This window comes from Lottia gigantea (assembly GCF_000327385.1).
Source record: "Lottia gigantea unplaced genomic scaffold LOTGIsca_40, whole genome shotgun sequence".
NCBI classification, from domain to species: domain Eukaryota; kingdom Metazoa; phylum Mollusca; class Gastropoda; family Lottiidae; genus Lottia; species Lottia gigantea.
Window position 1 is genome coordinate 577,086 of NW_008709380.1, and position 21,186 is coordinate 598,271.

Below are 21,186 nucleotides of genomic sequence, written 5' to 3' on the forward strand. Positions count from 1 at the left end.
TTCATACTAGGTGAAGATTGTTTTTGGAATCTAGAAGCCGGATTTAAGCCATCTAAACTGATATTTACACCAGAATCTGACCATGTATTATTAGACTGAAAATATTCATTAGATAGTTTCATAAAAATGCCTTAATCAAGCATTAAGACTTATTATTATAAAAAATAGTTAACAAACTAACACAAATACTATTCTAAAGATATAACTGATTTTCAACTCTTTTGATGCAGAGAAAAAACTCTTGTGATGTCATCTTAACCTATTCTCAGATTACTTTATCCATAGTCTGTGAGTTGGATTTTTCAACAAAGATAATGATAGACTCTTGTAACTTCAGGTAAGCAAACTGGTACCTTACAAAAAACAAACATATAGTACCTTCCAATAACATAGAAAACCCAAGGTAGTGACTGAAGCCAGTATAAGGTAAAGTAAAGGAAATATACAGAAGTCAATAGATGTACAAGTGATATGAATTTATAGTGATTAGAAGAAAATAAATAATCAAGTGAAAGAGTAATATACAAGACAATATCATGACTGAATTATCGAAAGAATTGAATAGAGAGAGATATAAATAACTAACCTTAGAGGTTGTAACAACACTAGAGGGCTAAATAAAGGTATATAAAATATAGGTAAGTATAAATAATATAGGTGAAACATAGCACTCTCATAAATAACCATATATCAATTAGGATGTTCAGAAACATGCATAAACCAAAATGATACCGTTGGATTTGTCAACCTTGTTTTGTCATTCAGACACGACAACTAAATGAAGCCTAGTGTGTCTTTTTTAACAGACAAGCAAAATAAAATTACAGGCGTTTCTCTGTTTCAATGACTTGAAATGATTTATATGGCAATTTATGAGAGAATACAAGTGAAATGATGAACAATGATAAAGGTATTTGAGGGAAAGATAACAGCATGCAATAACAAGAATGGTGTTCGTGATGAATGTGAAGGTGGAAAAAACAAATATCAGCTCTTTGATTCACATCCACTTTGTTTTTGGACAAACTTATGACTTAAGCTAGTTTTCTAGCAGTCAAACGGGTGAACCGAATAAAGATTGTTTAAGTATTGAATTCAAACTAGCTTTACGTAAAAATTTATCTTATTGTTTTCAGTAAATTAAATGAAAGGTATTTCAAAGTTCATGAATAACTACAAAATGTCTATAGTATTGAGCAACTATCTTGCTGTAATGGCATTTTGTAGTTGGTATTGTGGTAAACAGCAGCATGCAATAAACAGTGTGGTACAAGTGAAAAGAACAATATACCAATATGAAATATTTACCTTGTTTGGTGTTTGAGAAGTATTAGTTGTTTGACTAGTCATAATGTTGGATGTCATACCCATGTTATTACCTCCAACACCCATAGACATTGACATCATCCCTGGATTCATCATAGGCTACGGTGGGCAGAAAACAAATAAATGTTAAACTAAAAAGGATTTGACTAAAAACAGAGTTAGGAAGAAAAGGATCTTGAAATGATTCTTCTATTATAATGACAAAAACATTAAATTATTTGATCTTGAAAACCAACTTTAAAACAGACTTCTGGAAACAAGCAATTAAGTCAATGGTTTTTGAAACTGAAAGTAGAATATATTTAATTGAACACTAACCTGTTGCATACCACTCATCATTCCCATGTTACCCTGCATTGGCATTTGTCCTGCCATAGAAATACCAGTCCCAGCATTCATTCCACTCATCTACAATTCATATCATTTGAAATCAATGTAAATTAAGCATCACTTAAAGAGGGCATCTTTGTCTTCCTTCAGATATTTACTTTTACACAAAGGAGAAATCATAGAGCAGGACGGTTTGCTAAGCATGTTTAATTATACTTACCATGGGCATTCCCATATTCTGACCCATAGGCATTGTTTTGCCTGCCATTGGATTAATGACTGGAGAAGTCATGGGTACACCTCCCATTTGTGATTGCATCATTGGTCCTGCACTCATGTTTGACATCATTGGTTGGGAACCCATTATGGGCTGGGAACCCATTATTGGTTGTTGGGAACCCATCATGGGCTGTGTTGACATAGCAGGTGAGACACCCGCTGGTTGTAAAGGGGATGTCTGTCCACCCACCATGCCAAAAAGATCTGGCTGGTTATTGGATGGTGGTGGTGATGTAGGTGATGAGGCAGATTCAAATTTGGAAAAATCTGCAAAATTTTCTTGTGTACTGAAATAATAGATTGAATGAGAAGTTTAATCATTACTGCAAAAATATAACCAGATCAACAGCACTGATGAGAAACTTCAAACTTTACTTTCCTCATAAATCTACTTCTCTTATTGGTTGAAATGTTAATAGGCGACAGAAAATAAACGAACAATGATAGAAGGCAAGTTTCTGAATAGTACTAATCCAACTATCACTAACAGTACATTGTACTTACCCATTTGATGTAGGTGATGTTGTATTAAATTTAGTAAATTCACCAAATTCATTGGATGTGGGAGCTGAAAAATATCAAATTAACAAATCATTTAAGACCCCTAAAAGATGATTCACATTTTTTTTTTAAGATTACTGAGAAGTAGAATATTCTAGCTCCTGTTCAGATTTCTCTATTTTCAGGCAAACTGTCCTAACGGATACTATATGTACATGACCAGTATTGGCAGCAAGAAATGAACCTCTGCTATTAGTCTATCTATTTGTTCTTTATGATAAATACAGAAGACAATCAACAGTACTTACAATTAATGGTAGTACCTCTTGGATCAAAATCATCAACACTATTACTATTACTAGCAGACTGGAAATCAGCAAAGAAATCATTTGATGAGGCTTTACTCTGTCCAATATCTAGAAGATTTGGTGCTTCTCCTGCTGAACTTTGACTCTAAAAATTCATATAAGTTTTGATTAACATATGAGACAGCAAATATTATCAATACATCTGGACAATGGACCCAATTTTCTTCAATATCTTCTTCTCATATCTAAAGACTTTAATTAATTCAACCTATCAAAAACACTCGATGCCTCTCTACAACTACGATTATCACTTCGGTATTTCATTCAAACATTTCTGGTTGTACCCCAGAGAGATTTTGTAGCATGCAGTTTTTTTTCTGCTACCTGTATTGCTTATTTCAGAAACAAATAAATACTATTCCTACCTGAGCATCTGACTGTGCATAAGCAGAAGCAGCACCTAGGTCTAGAGATCTTTTTGAATCCCTAGTTGAACGTCTGTTGGTGGTTATTTTCTCTGTTCGTGTTGTGTGGGTACGTTCAACTGATGTATATTCTTCATCATCATCTTTAAATTCATTTTTAGGAGTTCTTCGATCATAATCTTCATCTTCTCTATTATTATCATATCTATCTACAGGTTCATCACTACAATCAATAGATCAGCCATTTTAAATATATTACATTAGAGCTATTAAACTCTTCTTTTATCCAATTCTCTTTCTGTCAAAAAAAAGTCCAGTCTGAGAAATTGAGTACTATCATACCTGTAGTCTGTCATATCCATTCCTTTTCTACCTCGAGCATTATTCCACAGTCCCTTCACCTTATCTAAAGCTTCACTAGCTACTGACTTCTTCTCATGATCCCAATCATCAATATCATCTAGTCTATTACGCCCACCAGAAGGCCGGGCTGCGGGTTCACTGTCATATCGATCACCTAAAAAATTTCAAGTCAAAGTCACAAGATTTCCATGGTTACCACAACATCTAACACAAAAATACAAGCAAGCCAGAACATTTTCAACAGAAACCAGTTTAAAGCATTCATAGCCAAAATTGGGTCGTAAAAATAGGTCAATTTTTTCAGAGCACAAATCATGCACATGCAAAATTTTACAGTAAAATTTAAATTCATGCAAATTATCATTCAATTTAAATATCAATTTTACTACTACAAACAACTAAATGGTTTAATTTTACTTTTGATTGATTTGTTTCTAAAAATGTACAAAAACATCGATCTAACAATTTTTTTTTTTAGCTACTTAACAACAATGAATATTGGTGTATTTATTTAAAGTATAAATTTTGAACAACTGGTTTCTGTGTTTGGTTCCTGTAACTCACCACTATTAGCCAATAGGCTTGCTGGTTTATGTGGTTCGTGAAGGTCACGACCTCTAGTGTTACGACTGTAGCTCGTGTCTGGTTCATCTTCTAAATATAGTAACAAACCACACATAGATATATATTGGTGAATGGAGGGTTTATACAAAGATTATGTTCATTGAAGGTTAATGATTTTAAACAAAAATAATTCTGTCTTCATCTTTGAATGCATGTTCCTTCTTAACAGTTGTTTGTGCTAATCAAAAATCTCTATAGTCTAAACTTTCTATCCTGATGAGGATTTTATACCTGAAACTCTCATAAATAAGAGGGTCACAGAGTAAATTTTGAACACAATCTTAGTATTTACCCAGTGATTAAATGTTGTTTGGTTATAAATTAGGATATAGTGTGAAAGCATATTGTTGATGAAGTGAAGTTAATTTCATGATTAGAATTCAATTAATGATATGCTAGTTTGTTTTGATGAATTCAGATATATAGTTTGAAAATAATCTAATAGCAACAAGTAAAGAGATAAAGTTTGAAATTAAAGTGATGATTTAACAGCAAATTTTCTAAAGATTTTGTAAGTGATATTCATATTGTGCCAAGCTACATGAAAGATGGGTGATATTAGATATATAAGGATAGTGGTAATCTAAAATGGATTATTAAAATAAATACCAATCTATACTTACTGTATGATCTATAGCCTATACTCTCTCCAGACATACCAATATATTTATCTTTATTTTTCTTGGATTTCTTTCGTTCTTCTCTCAATCTATCATCATCACCAATAAACTCTAATAATTCTTTTACTTTATGACGCACTGAAAGATCAACATTAATCTTGATAACACTTGATAACACTTGATGACACTGTCTTGATGTCAATGAATTTATCATGCAGCAAGTTATATACTGATTATTCATAACCATTTACTGCAGATTTGTCTGGAATGAGGACACTTCTACAAGCAGACCCAGATTAGAATCTCAACAACCACCATTTGGTTGACAGAGTTAAGTAAATGACTGTGAACATTATTTAACGATTGGCCAAAAAATTCAATTAGAAAATGTCAGGAGAATATGAATATCTTCCACTTTCAACACAGTAGAAGAATATGGATCCAAAGAATAATAAATTTGACAATGAAGTACTCACCATTTAACCCTTGATCTTTACCATGTTCATCTGTAAATGTGTAATTTTCTAACGCTCTTAAATCATATATATGTTCTCTAGAACTAGTTACAGCTCTCTCAGATCCATTTCTTATTAAATATGATAACAGGATCAGTGACTGAAAATAGATTCAATTATTACTAAGTAGGACGTAAAACTCCATTCATTTCATTTCATTTCAATTATTACTGATTTGAATTTGGAGTAAACTTTCAAAACCAGGACTCAAAGTGTTACACAAAATTATCCTGACCATCTTGTTTGGTACAATGGATTTCTGTGGTCTGAATGCTGAGAAATATTAAATTTTAGATAATCATTGGAAAGAACTGAACACTGAGCGAATGACTAAAAATGTTAACATAATATAGGGTAAAATGAGATTGGTATATCTATAAATATACAAACCTTATATACTCTTCTCCAATTCTTTTTATTTTCATGTAACATTCTCTTCCACAACATACCCATTACTTCTGGAAAGTTTTCATACTGATATGTATACTGAGCTATTTCATGCATCAATGTTCCATGTGGACCCCATGCATCATCATTTGTTGCTTCTCTTACTTTGGTTTCCACCTCAGAATAGTTCATAACCACATTGGTACTGTAAAACATACATAAACAAGTGAAATAGAGTTTTACATTCTATTTGGATGTGTATAAGGGAGTATTAATATGAAAGCTAAAACAACTTTTGATTTCTTATGACCCAATCTACAAGCTAATCCTTGGACAAACCACCAGGCTGGATGATGAGCTGATTGGATTACTAAGGGAATAACTTATTTGAGGTCATCAAACTCTTTCATGACTTAGATAAGAATCTATGATTACCATAATCTGTTTGTGTAAATTCACCGTGTGAATTATAGATTCCAAGAACTACAGCTGAGGTTATCCTCAAAATAAATATCACTTAGCATCATAGGATGAAAAGTCAAGATGCACTAGAGATATAACAGGGTTAGGTGAGCATTGACTGCTCTAAAAGTCTCACATATCAAATCTGATTGTAATGCAACTCAAATGCTAGCTTAGAGATATATACATTCCTAGGCCTATTGTTAACAAGTGGAATGCCAAATGGCATAATCCTGCTATGACCTGGCAGAATGAAAAAGTTTGTTGATTTGAAAAAAAAGGGGAGTGGTCCAAGATAACAACAGAATTATCTTCCTTTATGCTTATAGGGCATCTTCTGCTCTAAATCATGGTCGGCAGTAGTGACTGTAAATGGAGATAGGAGATTTGGGATAGTGTTGTTGGTGAGCCCCAACAACTTGAAAATAGACTTTTTTAGTAGGCCTAATGATTTATCTAAATCTATTCAGTTTTAGAATGAATGAACTGACATGAAATTTTAATAATATTATTGTTTGTTTGTATTACAGTCGAATTGTGACCATAAAGTACAAACAATAAAGTCACAGACAATGTTTATTTTAGAGATAATAAGACAGCTGTCAAAATTTGACAGAAAGTGCAACGTGTAAGGTGACAGCCAAAATTGGGTCAAATATCGGTACACTTCAAAGAGAATCTATGTGACAGAATTTCGAGACCGGTATATCTAGATAATTTAAAAACACCAACTTACACTTTATCGGTTAATTCTCTTATCTTCCACATTTTGAGATGGAATATTTATCTCAACCCCAAAGTAGAAATATATTCCTTATTCCCCCTACTTCGCCAGATGTTGACGGATTTAGATGCCTCCTAATATTCCGGAAATACGCTTATCCAGCAAAGATGGCGTCGTCACGTGACATGACAGCCTTGACCTTGTGGGAATTTCTAGTGGAATGTCAACAATGAAAAGTATGCCATGTCAAGCATATAAATAGAAAATGAATAATGTACTTCAGTGTAAGCTTATGTCATAAATGACCATACAATAATCACAAACTTCGGAATAGGCCTGAAAGGTCATGACAATAAGCCGAAAAGTAGTCAGAAGTAAAAGGTTTTTTGTCTTAAATTTTCAGACACACCCACAATGGCCAAAATTGCACTCGGGGACCTCCTCACAAAATGTTTTGTTGGCTAGACTTGACTGGTTGACACTTTGACTGTTATTCATCAAAATACATAGGATACAACAGGATAGGTTGAAAAAATAAAATGCTAAAAATTGAGTAGCTGTTTCCAGTAAAAAATGCATAGAGATATATACATGATGTCTTTTAATAGTATGTCTTAGTTTGGGCTTGTAAAAAAGCTGCATGGGTGCCGTGATAAAGTCACTCATGAGTAACAATGTAAAAAATTGTTTGATATATTTTTATTCAATATAATTGGTAATAGATTCACAATGTAGTTAAGTAACGAGGTAAAATAATATTAATACAGAAGATACAAAATGTTCTTAATAATATCTCATTTTTTTTGTACTGTGCATGCCAAATATCATATTAGTGAAGGCATAGTAGTATACAACCCATGACAATAGAATGTAAAAGCTAATTGAAAGAAGTCATGAGTCATGTAGACCTATCTGTCATGGCTTCTACCTATTAAACATGAACAGCATATAGATATTGGGGTTTCCCAACTGTTGGCAACCATTTACAGAGGGCCTGTGATCAGAGTTTTTAAGGACAGGTATTTTCAGTAGCCTGTAAATTGGGGTTCCAATGCAAATAGCAGATACCATTTTTTTTCTTTTTGGCTCCTTACACCATTGAGAGATAGAATTAAGAGTAGAATTCCATTAAAAAGCAAATAAAGTAAAGGCAGGATATATAATCGGCTACAAGTTGAATAATTAATTTCAATAAATGTTCTTTATCAAGCAATATAGAAAAATAAACTATTAACATGCTATTATACAATGTAATAGAAAACAGACAGTAGTGAGATATATACAATTAGCATTAATATGCTTAAAAAGGATTGTTCTAAGGGTTATTATTGTAGTATTGTTCTATATCGTCCAGAAAAGATGTTATATACCTTTTGGGACCTTTCAAACATAGAAAAGTCCATAATAGTAGAAATTTGAACTATTCCAACATTATGATGTGTTCATTACCACTGAAACTACCTCAAAAGAAAATGGACTGCTCTACCAAAAATGTGATCTTTGAATGAAAATAGTATTTATAGCACTACAGCAGGACCGATCTGAAATTGATCTATAATGTGGTTTGCGCAAGAAACATTTGGCTGGACTCAAAATTATTATCACAAAATCTTGGAAATGTTGGTGTCAATTTATTGCATGAATTATATAAAGTGCATAATATAATGTTCTTAAAAAATAATTGAAATACTATAATATCTTAAAATAATAATCTTAGCACTAATTAGTAATTAAGTAATGAAGGCTTGAACTAAATTACAGGCATTGTGAACCAACTCTCTAACCATTGTGTGTCTTCATGGTCTTTTTTTCAATTACAAATACTGAGCTTTTTATGTGCTCTTTCTATATCCAAGTGCTTCTATTTCAAAGCCCAATATTGATAAGGAGCTGAAGGCCTTCACAGACAAATGGCCAGCATTAGAAATCGAAATATTTGTGAAACAACAAACTGAATTACATTCAAAAGAACAAGTGGTATAGAAGAAGTAGTTAAATCTAATGAAATATGATTTCGGTGTTTGTGCGCATGAAATGAAAAAAAAATTGTTTAAATTAATTGCGCAGTTCACTTTTCATAACTAATTTTATAACAACGTAAACATTGAATCAGATACGAGAATCAAATTGCAAAAATTCTAACAATGACTTGATTTGTTTTAATGGGAACTGCTATAAAATAACCACATAGTATTGAAAGACATTGCTTTAAGGATTTTTAATGATTTTAGATACTAGGTTACCTAAATACAAACAAATGTGTTTCTATTAGTATTTGTTGAATAGTGATGAAAATAAAAATCTTAAAATAATTCAAAACAAAACAATCAGCTAAATATTACTAATATGTTATATTCCACTTTTTAATTAAAGCATCCTGGGCAACAGAGAGTAAAGTATGATCATCCAGCCACTCCACTCTGTTTATCTGACTGTTTGGATGGGCTGAAATAGGAACAATACATTCACTGTAAAGACCTCAAAAAGAAAAAATATCAAGAAAATTATTTGTTTGACAAAAGCTCATAGAATACTGTGGGCACATGTTTCAGATTTAAAATTCTCATCAATTACAACAAAACCTTGTCCAATCAAAATGATATTTTTGCAATGCCTCATTGTATCCAAACAACCTAAACAAATGATATTATTTGTCTGATGTGAGATAAATTTGAAGAATATACAAACACTCATGTATATTCAATGTAATTTGGGTTTACTTTAAGTGGTAAAAATTTTACAATTGATTTGATGTAATTTTCTGCACTCATATATAGAGTATCATACATGTAATTTTACCAATTTTAATTAACTAATTTATCAGAACACCAAAGCAATATTAAAAACAAACTGCCTTACATACCTCTGAATGATGTATTTTTTACAGGAAATGTGGCCTCTGCCTTCCAGATGAATATATGAGAATCGATACTGGCAGTAGCGAAATATTGACTATTTGGTGGCCATGCAACTGATGTAACACGAGATGTATGACCTGTACTATCTATCATAATCTAAAATCAAAATATAATAACACTCTGATTTTTTAAACTGTCAAATCCTCTCTGAGCACCTAAAACACTTAAAAATTTCAACCATTTTCAAGTTCACGGACTAAAATTGGTACTTGGGAATCATGCTAAACATTGCTGTATACCACCAAAATGATTGAATTTAATTGATAATAGAGTCAAGTTTACTATGCCTGTTAATATACTATAATAATATACTTACAGGGTAATTAGGTAATTGAAATAATTTTACACATTTGTCATCCATTGCACAAAGCAACATTTCTCCATCTGGTGAATATTTCATATCAGTTATCCCCCCTTGAACTTCCAGTTTTATTCTTTCATTTAGCGAACCATTTGATAAATCATAAATATGTAACTTGTGGTCCTAAAATTAATGAAAAACTACACTAATTACACAAGTAAAAGCTAGAAATAGTACACATGCTGGCAAATACGGGTGTAATGATAATACATCACATTAATACATATAGAAACATGTGACCATAAGTGTGTCCCATTAAACCATTGTGTTTCAGCAGTTGACAAAACTAGGCATAACAGACGAACATGCATACAACCACTATCTAATGCATAATTCAACACATACCAAGTCATTGGCACATACTCCTACTTTAAAGTCTACCACATAACATGAAATACTTACACTTAGACCACCAACAGCAACCTCTGTTAATTTGGGATGAATTGCAACACTTAAAGCTTCATAATTGATTTTAGTACTGGACACTTTCTTCTCTCCATCAAATACAGTTATCTAAATACATCAATAAAATACAGTTTATATTTCTTTATATCAAAATCTTGTAATTGACTTCCATGCAGTGGAAACTGGAGAATATACATGAAAACTTACATGACTAATACTGGCCACAATTGATATAGAACCACAGGAATCAACTGATTTAGGTTGGGAATCTAACTTAGTAACTGCTGATCTGAAACCAAAGAAAACTTTTATTACTATTGACCTTTATTATCTATTACTAATAAATTATATAACTGGGAAACAGAAACATGCTATACCTGCTAGTAATCTAAATAATGCCAGTGTTTTTAAGTTTTTGTACTAGACTTTAGTGCAACACTTTAACAGACATATACCAAACAAACAATAATAGCCAAGTGAACTCTTAACAAATTAAGTACTAGAGAGCAACATTGGGTGCTTGAAAAGAGAAGACATGTCCTGCCCTGATTGGAATAGTCATGGACTAAGAGCAGAAATTATAACTTTGGAAATCAGATTTTTTAGACTATACTAGACAAATTAAACTGTTCAAGAATTTACAATGTAGCCAAAATGTTTGGACAAAAATAATTACCCATATTTTTTCTCAGATGCAGATGAGAATCTAATAGTATCATCCATTCCAATAGTAACCAATGTATCATCGACTATCTTCATATCAGATACCTGATTACTATGACCTTTACCTTGCATCTCATCATCTACAAAACTTTCAGCATCCATATAATCTTAATATCGGTCGTTACGGAAATAGTATATTCAAACAAGAAATATTTTCAGATATCAAAACTGTAGAAACCTTGGCCCTTTTGAAATAATATTTTACATTTCATTTGCAAATTCATTTGCAAATTCATAATTTTACATGAAATTAAGAACTTTAAAAGGATACTGATATGACCATCAAAACTTCCAGTAAAAATAGTTGATTTATCACTTGATGCTGCTAAGGCCATGATAGATTTAGAATGTCCCTGAAAAATGTACAATCATCATTAATATATTCCATCATACCTTTGTGACAGGGCGATTGAAAGTAACAGGTTACTATTGAAGAGTATCAGTTTATAATTCAAGTTTATGGCTCTAGTATGCAGAACATTGAATCAAAGCTTGATATTCCATTAACACCTTGCAGGATTAAACACGTGTAAATAATATAACACTTGTTGTTAGTTAAAAGTGGAGGTAATAACAATATGAACAGGTAATTGAAATTAAGAAAAGATAAAATATAACATTAGTATTTGGCCTACCTTAATTATTCTTAATGGTTTATTTGGATTATTAACATCTAAATAATTAATATAACCAGATAGTGATACAGTTAAAATATGATTATTCTGCCATAAACACCCAACTTGCATATCATCTATCTGATCACCCATTACAAATTCACTGAAAATAAAAATATATTTCAATCGAATACTTTTTTTCTGTCCTACTTCTGTGGTTCCAGCATTCATTCATTCATTCCAGAATATTCATGAAATGATTATACTTCACTATAGCAAACATCGTTCGAGCTCAATGGAGTTTTTGGAATTACATCCTTGTCTACAAAGCTACTTACTTTACTACAGATCGAGACTCTAAATCCCAGATTTTAGCTGTTTTATCACCTGATACAGTTAATATTTGTCTACCATCTGGACTATAGGATATCTAGAATAATAGAATATGAGAATATCAATGAATTAACTTCAGAGGGTGGCTGTGGCATCAATATATAATTGATAGAGTAACCAAGTATTTCACATACAAGAAATAAACTTAATTGTCAAGGTTTTAGGCAGCGAAACATTGTGACACAATACCAATAGCTTTAATAAAATATATTGTACCATAAAATAAATACTAGACTTACACCATATACACCTCCTTTATGTGCTTTTTCTCCTAAAGATCCTACAGGTTCAGAGGTGCTACCATTAAACAGTAATACCTATATAATAAAAAATATATATCAACATATCATGATACAAGACATTTAACTTCAAGAATACCAATTGCTATTCTGAGATTAGGCTCATCAACTTGATATCTTTTTTGGAGATACTACATGCTAATAATTTGAGTATTATTTTTTATAAATAAGTATGAATAGTGCTTTCCAAAAATAATAACTTACAACTCCATCTGAACCTCCTGTGGCAAGAATTTCACCGTCAGGAGAAAATCTCACAGTCTGTACAAAGTTAGTATGTCCCTGTAATAAAAAGTATTAAAAGTGAATACCATTCATCAAAATCATATCGGTTATTAAGATCACTCTCATCCCAATTCATAGGCCATATTCAACAATGGAACCCTTTTAGGGCCACTGCTATCAATTCACCATAAGACTCAAATCAATCTATTTTGGTGAATAAATCTCACAAATGACATTTTGTACGATAAAAGACTGTATTTTGAAATCCATTAAACTACTTTTATGAAGGATTCTTGTCAATGCTGCTGTGTTTGCATAATATACTCTTAAAGCAAAGTTTTTGCTCTTCAATGCAAGATGTTACCAGTCATAAATTATATCAATATTGCTAATACGCTGTGTCAAGATCTCTTAAAAAAATAGCTTGACTTTTTGAAGATGTCATACACCAATGTATAATGCATAAAAAAACTTGATTTGAATAGCAACATTTCGTACTTTCATATTATTTTTTGCTTTAAATGGTGGGCCTTCGAAATAACCCACAGTAAAATCTTCAGATCCAGTGGCAATTCTAAATGGTCTAGTTTGTTTAAAATCTATAGAATTTACAGATTTATGATGATTGGTCAAGTTTCCAACTGAAGTACCAGTATCCCACATAAATACTTTCGAAAAACTGAAATAAACCAAAGAGAGAGATATAATTAAATTACGAATATCCATTTTCTTTTTACATCATTTAGCATTGTAAGGATGTGTGAGAAATATTCCCACAAGGTAGGGTTTGGATTTGAAAGAGTCTTTTGATCTGTTTAATAATTTGCATATCAAGAAGTGTACACATCTATTGTATTCTATTCAGTCTGTTTGATATAGAAAAAAAAACCCACTTACTCGCTACGTCCCTCCCCACAAATAGCTATTCTCTTACTATCAGGTGACCAGACCAGATCTTTAATAGCTCCACCCAACATCTCATACTCATATTTCAACATATGTTCTTTCTGAGTAGTATCCCAAATCCTAACCTTACCAGATATATCTGCAAATATATCAAATATGTAGCATAAGGTTGATATTAGCAGATCCATGTATACCAGTCTTTTTCCCCTTTAAGCAGGTACATGACATGTTGATTTTGCTCCATTTTCCAGATATGACCTGCATGGCAACTTAAATGTCTGAGACTCACAAGAGAATAATCATAGGTAAGCAATCTATACTATTAGTTTTATTTAGAACTAAAGTGTTCACTGAATGTAATGAACAGACTAAAACTTCAGATTAAAAAGGAAAATATAAATACCTCCAGAAGCAATATAAAATCCAGAAGGTGCATACTTGGCTATTTTTGCTTCTTTAGAATGTTCACTGTACACATCACAGATAGCTGGGTTCTAAAGCAAATTAAGGAACATTACTAGAATAAATATAAGTATTTGAATAGAGGTTAAATAAAAGAATAATATTTTCAGAATTAAACAATAGAAGAACAGTCAAATTGTTCCGGAGTTAAAATGACAATTGTACAGATGAGGAAAATAACTATCAGGTAAGAGTTGCTTTATATTTAAAGACAGAAATAGAGTTCAAATATCATCATGTCAAAAACTATTACTTACTTCGATATCTCTAATAATGACATGACATCCATTAGTATAGAGAAAATTCTTTCCTTTTGGATCACCATTGATAACGATAGGACGTCCACGAGTCGTTTTTGGAAGGCAAGCAAATGTACCCTCTGAAAAGAGATGAAATACCCCTTATTTCTATATCAGTGTGATTAAACAGCATTAGCTTGGTTGGTAGATGACAAGTTAACGTTCGCTTCCAGCGGATGCTGATATCGCAAACTAGGTAGTTGTTGGTAGTCGTAGTAGTTGGTAGTTGGATTGGATCAAATTGGATGATTCGGTGTTGTTGGTTTGGTTGTTGATTCTTCGTTAGATCTGGTCGGGTCGAATGACATGGCGGTGAAACTCGGCCCTGGATGGTGTGGCGTGAGTTACTCGGTCTCCTTCATTCAACAGCATTAGCAATGCCCATAACCAAATATAGCCTACCTAAAGGCATAATCAATTTAGACCCACTCTATGAATTTGATTCAGAAGTGATAGTTAATAAATTATCTATAAATTAATTGAGATTAATGAAGACAATGCACTATTTTATTTATTTGTACTGTTTCATTTATTTCAGAATTAGTGAGGAGTAAGATTTGTAACTTCCTCAAATTAAATAACTACCATATTCTTAACCATAGCATAGCAGGCTTAGCCTACAGAAGATCTATTCAGTAGATCTATTTCTGTGTTATGGCTCTTCATAGGGGACTAAGCATTGGGATAATAGGTAATCAACACTTGATTTGTTATCAGCTTAATCAACAATCACAAGCAACATAAAAGACGCTTAATATTTAAATTGAGTCCACCTCTCGCCTTAGGCTCAAGTTCAATCTTCCACCTTCTTCCTTGATCTTCATTTCTTCTTCCGTTTTTTAAATCTGAGTGAGAAACACACTGAAAACAAGAAAACATTGAAATTCACTTACTCAAACTGCTTTCTATTTTCGTTTTACTCATTGTCAATCGTCAATCAAAATTAAAACAGTAAAAGAAAACAAGCTGAAAACTTTGTAACAAGTTAGATGTTTATTTTATCGTCGAATTTCTTTAACCGGAAGTGAGTATAGTAAGCCGGCATTCGTCTAACGCATGCGTACATGACGTTATATCCAAATAAGGCAATGGTGCGGTCAGGTGCGTTAAAAAGGCGTTTTTAATACACGGTTAAAATGAAAAATGCAACACTATGGAACTGGTCGAAAATTCTATAATTATTTTTTTTTTAGATTATTTCTATTAAACATATAACAGTAATGTGCACGAATCACACTTAAAATATCAAAACACTTGAATTTAAAATTACCCCGGAAGCTAAATACGCCTCTATTGTATCTTTTAATAATTGATTGAATATGGTCCAGTTGTCTTTATATGGCAATGATTTCGAATTCTTTTGAATGATTTAAACAGTTGTATGTCCATTAGTAAATAACTAAAAATATATTTGGACAATATTCAGATATTATAAGAATAGAAAACAATGTATATCCAACCAAATCTGGAATCATAAAGAAGTCTTTCGACTTTCCTTCTTTGAAAATTTCATGTAATTGTAGACCTAGACCTGTCTTTGCATATTGGCATATGTCTGTCAGTTACATTCCTATAACACTTGCCTTTTTAAAAGGCACGTAAAATTTGCACCCGTTGACACCATGGAAAGTGAGTAAGGCAGTCGTGGTCAAAAGGTCCAGCTATGATAAGAAATGCATTTGATATAAATTAAGTTGTTTAGAGTAGGAAAGCCGAATATGTAAAACCAATTATGGAAAACGAAAATAAAAAAAACTAAGGAGAAGCATGTGTTTTAGATAAAAGACAAACATAATATTTCTGAAATCATTATCAATTCCTGTAGGTTCATGATTATTAAACCTTCACAGATATAATTAGAGATTTTAGTTTTTTACGTACCGGTACGTGTTTGATATCAATATCCGACACTTAGGGTACTCCTTCAATACAATACAAGCTTATGTAGATAATAAGGATTCAACATTTTCTATGGAAATGGGCCAATTATAAGATGACACAGAATTGTCAACAGGCACTTCATTTCCATGTAAAATGACAAGAAATTTGTTTCATTTAGTAGCTTCTGTGATACAAGAAGAGTGCATGGTTAAGAATATCGTGTCCAAACCACACCTCCATTCGTCATACATCCTCGAAGACCATGTCAAAACCCGTATTCGTGATACGATGGGTACAGATAAATGACATATTTTGGCTACTTCAAGTACAAGTATAAACGGTAAGCGAAAAATCACAAATGTATATGCATCAAAATAGGACCACATACGCGTTAACAAACTGCTTAAATTGATATTAAACAATTCAGTGGGAAATAACTCACAAATGGGTTGTCAAAGATTACAAATTTAATAAGAACTCATTTTTACGAAATCTGTCAGTATCTATTGCGTTTGCGTAGAATATAAAGTTTAACTAAGTAAACGAGAATTAGGAATCTTAAATTATATTAGAGCCTCCATAAATTGATTAATATATCTGAGTATAATCAATTACAAAGATAATCTCACAGATCTATTATTTTGAAGCTTTCTTGAACATTAAAGTTTGAATGGCTGATGATCGGTCTTATGATTCCTTCAAGTGATGAAGGCTACAACACAGATAACGGTAGTTAATCACTGCAGCTTACTATGACAGTTCACGGCTTTGATGGGTATATGATCGTTTCTCACTTTGTGATCTTGCGTTTTTGATCTTCCAGAAGGACTTTGGACTCTTAGTTGAATTCAAGTTGCACATGAATTATTAATATAATTTACCATAAAGAAAGGTTTTAACTTTTAATTCAATACATAAAATAACAAACATCTTATAACATTAATATTTACAACTGTAAGAGGACATCTAATTTATGTATCAAACTAACATGTTTAAAAATGTATGTATGTAGTAATGAGATTACCTTGGATTGAAAGTTCTCAGCACCAAGGTATAGTGTCTTTTTCAAGAATAGGATTATCATTCAATTCTTACATTAAAACTTATACTGATCTTAATGTTTTTAAATAAAAAATAACAATTAAGACTAAGATCCATTCAGCCTTTAGACATGCACACAACAGCTATCAGAATTTAACCAATGGTAAATGTTGTCTTCTCAGAAATTGTAAGCCTACATGAATTTATCCATTATGAATGTCTTTTTCTTTCCTTAATAAATGAATCTAATGAATCTAATCAAATGAATTCAATTATTTCAGAAACAGAAATCTATTCATGAATATATCTATTCAAGTAACACAAGTAAATCAATAATGAATGTGCATATTTCTGATACATGAATCTTTCCATAATAACACACCTATTTCAGATAAATTGATTTCTCATTTATGAATAAGCCTTTGTCACAAACATATATCTATCCATGATGAATATACTAATTTCAGAAAATCTGAATCTATCAATAATGAATACACTTATTTCAGATAGCTGAATCTATCCATAATGAGTAAACTTATTTCAGGAAACTGAATATATCCATAATGAATTTACTTAAATTAGAAAGTCGAATGATCCATAATGAATTTACTTATTTGAGAAAGCTGAATCTATACATAATGAATATTCCTAATTAAGTAAGCTGAATCTATCCATAATGACTGCACTAATTTCACAAAGCTGCATCTATCCATAATGAATATACTTATTAAAGAAAGCTGAACCTATCCATAATAAATACATCAATCCCTGTTGTGTTAATATGATGTAAATTTGCATGCATCTATTTAATTTTTAAGCTGTGTCTAGAATTACCTGTAACATCTAGAACTAGGAATGAAATGATATGAAATAACATTGTTTTTTTAACATAAATGATGAAGTTTGGTAAGAATGTTCTTGTTCAAAACAAGACAAGCTGCAGAATAGTTGGCCCTCGATTTGTTGTATATTCACATTAAAATGTTTGTGAAATACCATTTAACATTACAATAAGCTTTAAGATGTCCTGAATTATTTTAAACTGTATGTCCACATAATATTTAAAACAATTAAATAATATAAACTGTCCATTTGCAGTTTAAATCGTAAAATAGCACACAATATCATGCCCACATTCACTCTTCATGATATATACTCAATAACTAATTTACTTTGTACACTTTAACAGTTTGTAATGAATTAAATGGTAAATAGAATGCTCAGAATTTATTTGAATTTAAGACAACATCATACTGTGGTTGTGGAATGATCTATTTGTTGTTGTTGATGTTGTTGGTCTTCAACAGCAGGTGGAAGATCAGGAATTTCTGACTTTAATGTTATAGTTGGTGCCATTGCTACTTGAATATTTTGATGAAGACCATCACCTTGAATGTTACCCAAACTGGTTGTTACAGTTTGATAAACTGAAGCTGGTATTGTAACAAAACCTCCCACTGATGCATCTCCTGTTAAAATAAGTTGCCCATTCTGGTTTATAGTGGCTCCTGCTACCGTTGAAACCTGTTGCCCTTCTGCCATTTCTATACCAACTTGTTGTACAGTAGCAGTGCCATCTTCTGGTTGATTTGTCGCCACATCTGCCAGAGTCTGGACTGCTTGGGTTGCTTCCTGCTGTGTGTGACCTTGAACTGCATGGACAACAGTTGCTTGGGTACCATCAGGTAAGGTGACTACAGGATTACCATTGGGACCGGTTTCTATATGAATGATTGAGACAGTACCATCAGGATTGTTAATTGTCTGATACATGGTACTAGCATAATTCACTGTTGCAGCTTGCTGAACAGAATGATTGTCATTAAAAATGTTCAAAAGATCATCCCTTCCATGATGTTTGTAGCAATTTTTAACTATGGTTCGTAAAGCTTCCGTCCAGGACACCCGTTGTTTATCCTCATCTGTTCTAGCATCACTTCTAACATTAGCCCATGGTAGATCTATTGGCCACCAGACTGGTCTAAATTCAGGTTTACCCCAGCCAGGTTTACTTCTTCCAGTCGAGTATTTTAACATTTCAGGAATAAAATTTCGGAGTTGTGCCTGAGTCATTTTTTCAAGCTGTGTTGGAATTCCATCTAAAACCAAAGGAGGTAACTCGTGAAGCTGAGACGTTGTATCCATTCCTGTCTGTGGTGCTTCCTGTTGCAACATTGCCTCTAAATCACTCATGATTACTGATTTTGAGTTTCTCAAAACATTCTCTAAAGGTTGGGACCCGAAAACTTTAAAGGAACTATTTGAATTGGATGGTCTGCCAGGAGTACAACATAAAACAATAGCTTGCTGTCCAACTCTTGTTGTATACTCTTCTATTGTACTCCGTAATTTTCTTAAAAGACGTGTTTGTAGTCTCTTCCGTCTCGAGGGATTTGTTTCGAATTGGTGGGGATGACCTTTTCTACGTCCAGAGGCTATAGCTGTTGCAGCAGCAATTCCAACAGTTCCTGCAGCTGCAAGCTGAGCAGTTACTTCATCAGTAACTGCTCCATGAAGAAGTTCAGCTGCATCAAAAGTACTCTCAGGTGAGCTTGGATCACTCATTTCATCGCCCATCATTGAGGAATTCAATTGGGCAGTGTTCATGGTAATACTGTGGACATTCATTTTGATAAAACTATAAGTTTTTATATTTATTTTGTCTTGGTTGTTTAAACTGTTATCCAGTAAATCACATGTAAATTAATCAGGTCTATCAACACCTGTCACATTAAATTAAAACATTTATTATATATATTATTACCAAACTGACACATTAAGGTTTATAGTCTGTGACATTTTGGCACTGGAATGATTGAAGATCGTCTGCTTCTTGGCAAAAGGTTCCTTTGAAATACACAACACAAGCTATAAATGCACAGTTTAGAATTAAGTGAATAATTATCAGCAGATTGTTTCACTTGCACTTTCATAGCAACGAATTTCTTTCAACGTGGGATATCTGAGAAGTATCAAACTCTAGCCTTTGCAAACAATATAAATGGACCAAGCTTGTCACTCCAAATATCCGAAGTCAAAAAGCACTGGACCGGGTCACTGATCACTTTTATTTGCACAAAAAATCGTATAATTTCACAGTTTACGAATCACCAACACATGTATCTCATAAATCTGAAAATCTTGTGACAGGCAAAGTATTAGAAAGCACTGAAATATTATTCAAAACTAATTGCATTGAGAAGAAAATTAAATAATTCCTCTGTTTTTTTACGGCTTGGGCACACTTCAACGGCGGCCATTTGCATTCGTGAGACAAAGAACAACGCCACCACAGTAGTCATGCAAAGCCTGGATGAGCAAGACTAAGATTACAAATTTTCGCCAAATATCAAGATATATGATAATATTTTGCCTTATAAAATGTATTTGCATATATTTCATGCAAAGTATCAGATTTCAGTTTTAATTTGTTATCGTCAAGATAATAAAACCAATCCGATTTCGGATTTTAGACGAACTGATTGATCCAGATCGTTAATTTAGGCGATACTTCTAATCAAAACAAACAAGATGGCGTCCTCCATGTCAGAGGAATCTTCCTCACAACCGGTTGCAAAACCGAGAGAAAATGTTAGTCTGGCTTCATATTGATATCTTTTTCAATGCCTTGTGTAGTCTAGATATCAGGGCATGCTCTGACTATCTCTTGAACATTTTTGCCTTATATTTAAGCGCATGAAAGTGCTAAAATGTTTTTAATGGGCGTGTCAATGTTAGACCTGCCTGGGAACAAATTATGTCCTTACCTTAAACGTTAAAAGTCCTCACGTTCAC

At 32.4% G+C, this 21,186-nt stretch overlaps 3 protein-coding genes across 3 annotated transcripts; all 3 read right to left on the reverse strand.

Annotated features, from left to right (window-relative positions):
* Positions 1 to 5,193: 5,193 nt before the first annotated feature.
* LOTGIDRAFT_122472 (hypothetical protein) lies at positions 5,194 to 6,914 on the reverse strand (the record flags this gene model as incomplete). Its single annotated transcript, XM_009059997.1, has 3 exons — positions 5,194 to 5,391; positions 5,682 to 5,883; positions 6,877 to 6,914. Coding segments are annotated over 3 exons (438 nt in total), but the record flags the coding sequence as incomplete, so codon positions are not given.
* Positions 6,915 to 7,546: 632 nt separating this feature from the next.
* LOTGIDRAFT_191449 (hypothetical protein) lies at positions 7,547 to 15,484 on the reverse strand. Its single transcript, XM_009059998.1, has 16 exons — positions 15,363 to 15,484; positions 14,428 to 14,549; positions 14,112 to 14,202; positions 13,700 to 13,847; positions 13,301 to 13,481; positions 12,782 to 12,859; positions 12,518 to 12,595; positions 12,224 to 12,315; positions 11,907 to 12,048; positions 11,543 to 11,624; positions 11,225 to 11,378; positions 10,756 to 10,837; positions 10,546 to 10,656; positions 10,099 to 10,266; positions 9,728 to 9,878; positions 7,547 to 9,309 (listed from the first exon to the last, which is right to left on the reverse strand). Exons 1-16 carry the CDS (start codon positions 15,391 to 15,393, stop codon positions 9,206 to 9,208), a joined length of 1,815 nt encoding a protein of 604 aa, XP_009058246.1. The 5' UTR covers positions 15,394 to 15,484; the 3' UTR covers positions 7,547 to 9,205.
* Positions 15,485 to 18,639: 3,155 nt separating this feature from the next.
* On the reverse strand, positions 18,640 to 19,998 carry LOTGIDRAFT_122380 (hypothetical protein; the record flags this gene model as incomplete). The annotated part of the gene is made up of 1 exon (XM_009059999.1): positions 18,640 to 19,998. The coding sequence occupies one exon, from the start codon at positions 19,996 to 19,998 to the stop codon at positions 18,640 to 18,642; it is 1,359 nt and encodes a 452-aa protein (XP_009058247.1).
* Between the last annotated feature and the right edge of the window lie 1,188 nt (positions 19,999 to 21,186).